The sequence below is a fragment of the Phoxinus phoxinus genome (genome assembly GCF_949152265.1).
Source record: "Phoxinus phoxinus genome assembly, chromosome: 8".
NCBI lineage: Eukaryota > Metazoa > Chordata > Actinopteri > Cypriniformes > Leuciscidae > Phoxinus > Phoxinus phoxinus.
The window spans coordinates 29,149,198-29,158,353 of NC_136883.1; the positions used below are offsets into that span (position 1 = coordinate 29,149,198).

Genomic DNA, 9,156 nt, shown 5'->3' on the forward strand with positions numbered 1-9,156 from the left:
CGCACAGTTTTGTGGCCCCGGAAACTAACCAGGACTACTTTCTTGAAAAACTTCCAGCGGCCAGAACTCTGACCAGGGAGGTTACCACAGAGTGGGTCAGTGTGTATGCACTATAGGTCTGGTAAGGATTGCATACAACTTCATGTCTTAAATGGGCGAACTAACCCTTTAAGATACCACCCTCTGATGACGTGTGATGTCTGCGCGAGCAGGGTGCACACGGGTGCACAGAGGTATGGAAATACGTTAGCAGGCAGGAACATCATTGCAGTCTGACCAAATGGTTTAAAGAGACATATCATTTAATTAAAGAGACATGCACCGAAACGGGTCGCTGTGAACAGAGCTGTTTTTGAGGAGGTAAAAAGGGTGTTGTTTAACCATTGAGGAATTTTAACCAAAGTATGTTACAAACTTTACATGAAGTCCCTAAAAAATCATACCAACTTTAAACAAGTCCATAACAATAAATAAAAATGCAGGTGCATTTAAACAAGGAAATACCTGGAAGACTGTATTTGAACTGCTGGTCCTCAGTAATGTATACGTTACTGATTTAGTTTAGGTTTAATGATGCACAAGAAAAGGCTGGGCTATTGCGAAAATCACGATAAAAAGTGTTCATTCAGCAGCTGTTAGTTAATTTAAATTCCTTGGTTTGAGTGAGCTAAACTGGAGGAAAACGACCATATCCACGCCAGCTGGTGCATAATCCAATGAGATGACGGTTATATGTGTAATATTTAGTTTGGCCCATAGAACAACACTTGAGAGTTTATTTCTAAATGCCTCTTTGTTATTCCCTCAAAAATTGTATTTTCACGGTATGAGTCACATGAGTAATCATGTCAATTACTGTGCACTGCCATATGTGCGGGTGAGAGAGATATTTATTGTGCTAACCTCCTATTACAGCTTCTCAGTCAGGCATCTGAAAAGATATGTAAACACACAATCATCAGTGAATACTTCATGACATCATTCCAAATCAGAAAGCAAATTTTACATTTGATTCAAGAGCAGTGGGTGTCCATCTGTGTTTTTCTTGTGTCAGTTGCAAATTTGGTTGATATGAGGATCACTCTTGCAGTGTGTCTCACAAGGCTATGAGAAGAACACTTGCATTTAATGTACTTCTCTGCTGAAACTTATTTTAATGGCCGTATGGAGGCATAAAAGTAAGTCAAATAAACCTCTGATAGCAAAAATAAGAGTCAAACATTTACATAATGATAAAAAAAAGTATTTGTGGTAAAACAGTTCAAATGGAATTAAATCTGGTTTGCCTCAAGTCAAGGTTATTTGCATATGGTGTGGATGTGGTGCTTGGCATGAAATGAGAGTGAGAAATATCATGTTTACGCCCTAAACATATCATTTTTAGGTTTAAAGATTTTTTAACAAAGTCAGCAGTCTTTCATTTTACTTATTCTTATTTATAATGTCTTATTTGCATTATCATAATCACACCATGTCCACTTTTGAGCAGCTTTACAGCATAATTGAACTCTGTTTGCATCACTGAATCTTTATTTTCCTGTTTATAACTGTAAAGTTGCTTTGACATAATCTGCATTGTATAAATAAATAAAGGTGACTTGACTTGACATTATGTTGCTATGTATTAATTTTAAATAATAATAATAATAAATGTAATCATTGGGCTATTATTTATTTGAGAATTTGGTCAAATTTATTTTCTTGAATTTTCAACTTATATTGCTTTTAATGTGTGTGAAAACGTCTTGTTTTCTCCAATTAAACAGTGATTAGTTAATGCACGAAGGTGTCTCCTATAATGCTGCTATCTGGATTGACAGCTCTGACTTGGATGTAGTGTGTTTCATAAGCAGGCCTGGTAGAAAACATGGATCTTGCGCTCTTCTCATGCACATAGCGATGTCTAAAACTGAGCTCCAGGAAACATAACTTGATTAGCAGCTAATGTTCCTCCTAGAGAGACCATCAATCTTCATCAGAGCCCCAACCCCTCCCTCAGCGTTGAGAGCGTATTTGGACAACTGAGTTTGGTTTACGCTAGGAGTGAAAATATATAATAAACACACAGATTAAACTCTTTTGATGCCGGCGGCTTGAAATGGTTTGATTTAGTGCTGCTTGGAGACGTGATTGCACATGAAACAAGGGTGATGACGCTTCTGCAGTCATAGCTCCTTTCTCTCATTCTTGATTTGACCCCTTTCTGATATATCAGGCCTTGTCAGTTCAAATGAGTCATTTGAGGAGATCCAAGTTTAGAACCATGCATGGCCGATAGACCTCTTCATGACTGGGCTCTACAAATGGTTCATAGTGAGAAAGAAAAAAAAAAAAGATGAATGAATGAATTCAAATAATGAATGATAATAAATAAATACATCCATATACATAATCATTTCAGGTCAATATTTCTTACAATTTTCTCACTTTATCTATATTTATCTACATTTGTCATTAAGGGGTGCGGTCATGGCATTTTGCAGTAAAAACAGCTGACAATTGAAATAATATTTGTAGACATATTATTGCATTAATATCTAGCTCCTCACAGTTTTAGGACCTTGAGCACATGGCTTATAATGTCACATTAAACTGTAAAACTTTCAACACTATATCATTCTAAAGGCACAATCATATTTATATATATACTGTACTGTATACTGACATGTATTAATGGCACAATAAACACCAAAATACATAATTTTTCTGATATAATTTGCAATAATAGGCTTTCCTGTAGCTCAATGGTAAGAGCATTGCGTTAACAACGCAAGGTTGTGGGTTCGTTCCCAGGGGATTGCACATACCTATGTATAAATGTATAGGATAATGCAATGTAAGTCGCTTTGGATAAAAGCGTCTGCCAAATGCATAAATGTAATAATAAAAAAACAACTGGTTTCATGCAATAATTCTTTAAATCATTAAAAATCATTGCAAGGCATTGTGTCATTATCATTTCACTTATGGTCTGAATCAACGGTTTGTGGATCTGAATCAATTTAGATTTCTGAATTTAATTCAGCCAAACAATATGTAGTCAATGGCATCTCTCACAGTAGAGCTCTTGTGGTTACGGCCACAGAGAGTGTGCTCTATTTCCAGTCAAAATAAATGAAAATGAGTGTGAATTTTTTACACTTTAAACACTGGAAGATAATCTTTCTTCTCGTGTTTATTTTAATATAATGCTTGAGACGAACCGAACACAAACTGAGAATGTTGTCATTAAAAATTCACATCCAGCTCTGTGGTCCATCAGCTTCAAGCTGTTGAGACAACATTTGCCTTCTGTGAGACTGTGGTTACCAAAAGATCTAAAAAAAATAATACAGCCAAATATCCAGCAGTTAGACATTTAGCAGTCTATCTGTATTACATCACTGGATCTTTCAGAGATGAAAATTATTATTATTTTTTTTTTAACTTGGTAACTTATCCATCTATGTGTGGTAACTGAGGTTGAGTATTGTAACTATACATTATAACACTAGAGGGCATAATTATCTTTAGCAATGTAAAGAGACAATCAGATATTTATTTTTGTATGCATTTGACATAGTGCTTAGTGTGAGAATTTAAACATCAAAAATAGCTAATTAATTATACATTCAACTATTTATTCCAATTATTTGGGTTTAATGCAATAAAGCTGTATCGGTAAAGGTCATGCTTAAAAGTCATGGTTGAATAATTCACTTAATATCATGAGGTATATGGGAAATGACGTCATGATGAAATTCCGCTGAATATGAAAGAACATTCTTAAAGATCACCTTAGAGATAGCAGTGGTCCGTTATGATCATGGGGCTGCGATCCAGAGCCCTTGCAGACTGCTCCATCTAAGGAGCCCATCTGTGAAGAGGAGGACAGATGGAGGCAGCAGATTGAGAGATGTAGTCTCTTTCTCTCTACAAACCTTCAGATGGATGACGCTCTATTTACACTTCTGACCAAAAGAATCCTATACACAGGAAATGCTTGTGGATGTGAGTTCCTCTGCTCGAATGTGGGGAAGCTTATTTATTTCCACAAGCATTCCTGATTTGCACTCACTGAGGCTTAAACCTTTCAGTTCAAAAACCACTTATGGCTATATATGGTGGCAAGGAATACATGTGGTGGACTAGTTTCACAGTTCAGGATTATGCATAGTCCTGGAACAACAAGTAGTCCTTTATATTCTTTATATATATTTTTTTTATTTATATATTTTTTTTATATATCAGTTTCGGTATATCCGATTGTTTTGTGTAGGAAATCAAAGGCATTAATTTCAACAAAGTTTTACTCATTGTTTATTTGAAGAATTGAGTTCTCTGTTTAACTCAATATAAATCTCTCATTGAAAGTACAACCAAATAATTTCATTTTCTTTCCATAAATGTGTCTTTAAGCAGTAAATCAAGTTTCAGTTTGTGTAGGACAAGAACAACAGCCCAATGCAATTTGTCAAGTATCTGTCATAACCACTGAGAGGAACATATAAAACTCTTGTTCATATAAACAATAACATTTTACAAAGACATCTGTATTTTGGATGGTTTGCAAAGATTGCGTTCTTGATCAGTGTATACACACATAGAATGAACTACTGTTAGTACAGTATAGGCCTGTTCTGTAGATTGGCCATTCAGGCCACCCATGTTGAATCCCATAACGACGACAACAACAACAATTATAGTAGTAGAAGAAATAATGATAATATCATCCTGAATTCTCGATATATGTTTTAAAACGTTTTGTTTGCAATTAATAATGATAAAAATAAAATAAGAATGTTAATGAGACTGAATTCATTTAATATTTTTAGACATAAAACTATTTGCTAAACAGTCTGTGATACGTGAAGCCATAAAAGAGTCGTCAAAAGAATAATTTCTCGCCTGTTTTCTCTCTGAAGTGCAGCGTTTTGTCAGGACAGGTGAGAGACAGGTAAGAGCAGAGCGGGAATCCGCGTGGGTACAGCTGTGGGTGCGCGTGTGCGATCAGCGAGGACGTGAGCGCGTAACCGCGCGACTCCACACACTCAACCGGCGCTCCTCCAGAAACCCCGCACCGCCGCTGGAACTGGCTCTCCTTTTTCGACAGAATGCTGTCAATGCTAAACTCCTTCGATTTGTCTGTGTTTTTTCGAGGTTGCGTCAGCTCATTTATTACTTTGAATTTGGCGTCTCCATTTTGCGCGCTTCCAATGCCATTCTTCACGGGTTCCAGCGTCTCTTGCGCGCTTAAATTCGGTGTGTTTGTTCGAGTTTGGGTGTTTAGAGACACTGTGCTGGTCTGTTCATGCGTCGGGCATCCCGGGTTAGCGCCCACTGTGGTCAAGGGTGCCAAACACCATTCTCTCGTGGAGTCGGAGGCGCGTGCGCCCACGTTTGCCTCACTATTTTGTGGTTGGGTGCTGTTAAAATTCTCGTGGACGTTAATATCGGTTTCAGTATGTTTTTCGTGTTGCTGTTTGCTTAAACCGGACTCTTTCTCCACGTGGGTACTGTGGTGAAGTTTGGAAGTCGTGGCTCGTGTTCTCTTGTGAGCGACTTTAATCTCACCCGTCTCCTGACCCCTGCACTTTCTCTTTCGCCGCCTGTAGTTTCCGTTCTCGAACATGTCCAGACATTTGGTGTCCAGCGTCCAGTAGCTGCCCTTCCCTGGTCGCCCTTTTTCTCTGGCCACTTTAATAAAGCAGTCGTTCAGCGAGAGGTTGTGGCGGATTGAGTTCTGCCAGCCCTGCTTGTTGTCATGGTAATAGGGGAAGCGGTCCATGATGAACTGATAGATCCCGCTCAGCGTCGCGCGCTTGTCCGGCGCGTTCTTAATTGCCATGGCGATGAGCGCGATGTAGCTGTAGGGAGGTTTCTGTGGAGGCTCCTGTCGACTGGACGCGAATCCCAAAGCGGGAATGATGCCTCCAACTTCGCCACCGTAAACATAGATTAGGGAGGAATTCGATAGACTGAGAGCCGATGCAGCCACGCCGGGCTGCGGCACTGGGCTGTGGTATAAACTCATGACTTCGGAGGACACTTTCAGTCTGGGGAGATCGCCACCGGTGTGTCCGCTTCATGAGTCTAAATGTTAAATAATTGTTGTCCGTTTTTTCTGTTTTATGTTGACTTAGCGCCGGAAAATAAATTGTCTATGATAAACACTCGTTGTGTTCCCTCAGCCCACCCACATTAATTAAATTTTCATTGCAGAAAGCCTCGAGTCTCTCTCCCTCTCTCTCTCTCTCTCCGCGTGTCCCCTGCCTACCAGCCAATGGTGTGCTCGGTTATTCCTTCATTTGTTTATAGAATTAGTCTGTTGATAAGTCTGCCCACCCAAGTTGAATCAAGCTGTGTTTATTTGGAAAAATTTCCGGGCACCCAATACATAAACGCACTGATCTGATGTTTGAAATATCACGTCCACCCTTAACGCTGAAAGTTGCTCGCACAGAGAGAACAAGCAAACATGACAGAGCTCTTTTGGGGAGTTGCTTTGGGTTGCTAGAAAAGAAAACAAAGCTGGCTATGTAAAAGAAAATGACGGTAACACTTTACAAAAAGGTTTCATTTGTTAAGATTATAGTTTACATGAACTAACAATGAACAAAATTTCAACAGCATTTGTTAATGTCAATCTCAACATTTACGTTTTGAAAAATCAAAAGTTGTATATGTGAACATCAGTCAATGCACTATGAACTAACATGAATATGAACATTTCATTAACAAAGGTTAATACAAACAAATATTGCTCATTGTTAGTTCATGTTAATGCATTAATAATAATTAAAAAAAACTTTTTTGGTCACACTTTAGATTAGGGTTCAATTCCCGCTATTAACTAACTATTAACTATAACTTTTGCCTCAGTAAACACCTAATTACTATTAATAGTTAGTTGTTACGTTTAGGGATGTAGAATAAGGTAATGCAGAATAAGGCATTAATATGTGCTTTAAGTAATAAACAGCCAATATCCTAGAAATATGCATGTAATGTATGTTGTATGTATACATTTTTGTTTCAGATTAATCTGTAATTATAAAGTTAAACATTGGATTTTTGTTTTGATGCACTGTTTGCAATTTTGATTGCCTAGCCTAAAAAACAATACATCAAATATTGTTTTAGTAAAAAAAGATGAATTATCTTATAACTTACATAGAAAGTGCCATGGGCAATTTTTTTGTTATTTTTTTTGTTATTTGAATCTTTGAAAGAGTGCTACTAAGAATTGTATTGGATAAAATGGGAATAAAGCTAAGATTCATTGAGGAAAATTGTAGTCCTATTCCCTGCACAAATCATCTAATTTATTTAGATTTAATTTAAAAGTTCTTCTTTTAAAGCATTGGAATGTTTTATGTTGTATTTTATCTCTATAGTATTCTTTTATTATTGTGTGTCTGGCCTCAATCATGTTTTGTGTCTTTGAACTTTAAGACATCATGTGGTCTGCAAGCACCTGTGCTGTTATCAGTGTGACTAAAACTAAAAAGATTTTAGGTTTGTTATTATAATTTAATGGCATGACAATTACATCATGTAATACTTGTAATATCCTCACTGAATTTTGCTAATAGTCTGGCAACCAACAGCTTCTATAGTACAAAACCATTTTTACTGTATAGCTTCTTTATTGTATCATATAAAGATTTCATCAGTTTGCTAACAATAGATAAAAGAGCAGTGATATCCAAAAAAGGAAAACTTGGCTGGACGTTAGGAGAAACTGTATTATTTGTGGATGCACGCATGATGCTTTATATTATGTATTTTCCTGTTTATAGGACCGAGAGGGATTATAACAACTTTACAAGTGCACACAGCTGGCCTGTGATTACATTATACGTTTGGAGGTTTTTGTGGATAAACTTAAAAGTTTTTCCTGAGTTTGTACTGTCCCTCTAAAGATGGTGATTCATAAAGTTTTAGACTAAAAATCCAGACACACTGACAGCACGCCACTCCGATAATGTTGCTTCTTATGCTTGATTTATCTAACAGACATGTTGCCATTTTCTTTGAGTAGTCTAACCTCTCCATATTGTTTTAGTGTGCTATAATTATTAGAGAAAATGGCTGTTTTGTTTCATAAAAAGGTATGTTGCAGAATATGAATTGCCTTTGTTTACATATACTATCTTGCATCATTATGTTTTAGGAGGACCGCTCCTAAAACATTTTATTCCAGGTCTTTTCATTCAACATGAATTTTTAATCAGCGAATCTGTCTTCTAGGCTAAAAAACCAAGGAGAGAAATGTGGTTTTAGATCGTTTGTATAAGTAGACACAGATTTTTTCTGTTATTTTTAACCGTTAGCAACATGTGTTAAAATTCCTTACTCTTTGTTATATTCATCGTGTTCCCATCTGAAGGATAAAAACAAACAAGAACCCCTGTGAAACAGACTGGCAAGGTTTGTTACCAAACACAATAAATAAAATCAGGGCCAACAATGTTTCCACAAACAATGTAATTGGAGTTTTGATCTGGGCTATTGGTGCAGAGAAAGTCAAATTATTCACAGAGCTTTGCAAATCATTCACAGTGTCTCGTTCTGTCTTTTCAATCAATTTATGTCAAATGTGAATATATTGCATGCTATTCAGAAGAGTTGTATCTTTCATTCTGTTTGGACAGTTGTTGTTTACTAGGCCTTTTAAGCTACTTACAAAGCTACCTAATTACGGGAAAAGGCCCAATGGGACAATATGGGGTTAAATGGGGTTTGCTTAGACACACAAAATCATGTTGCTTATAATAAACAAACAATAGTTTGTTACATTTACAAACTATCATGAAAGAACACTGTACCGCATGTGACCAACACAAGGAGGTGCATCTGGATCTTAAACGGATATAACGATTTTCATCCAAACATTGACTATAGGACTATACATTTTTCAGATCATTGAGACACAAAATAAGACCTCTTCAGCTTATAAATGCTGCTGTTATTCTATTGTGTTCTATTCTATTATATGCTATCAATTATATTATTCTTCTATTTACACAAAACGTTTTATAAAGTAAGTACTCACAGAAAACACAGAAAAATGTAAACTCAATGAGAGCAAAATAGTCGGACACCAGGTCAACATATCATTTGAACATTTTAAGTCATGCTTTTGAGATTCAATAATAAAACAGCGTTTACCTC

The 9,156-nt window shown here is 36.7% G+C and overlaps 1 protein-coding gene across 1 annotated transcript; it reads right to left on the minus strand.

Moving 5' to 3' along the window:
* Window positions 1-4,283: 4,283 nt before the first annotated feature.
* Window positions 4,284-6,271, minus strand: foxl1 (forkhead box L1). Its single transcript, XM_079621018.1, has one exon. It carries the CDS (start codon window positions 6,011-6,013, stop codon window positions 4,868-4,870), a length of 1,146 nt encoding a protein of 381 aa, XP_079477144.1. The 5' UTR covers window positions 6,014-6,271; the 3' UTR covers window positions 4,284-4,867.
* Between the last annotated feature and the right edge of the window lie 2,885 nt (window positions 6,272-9,156).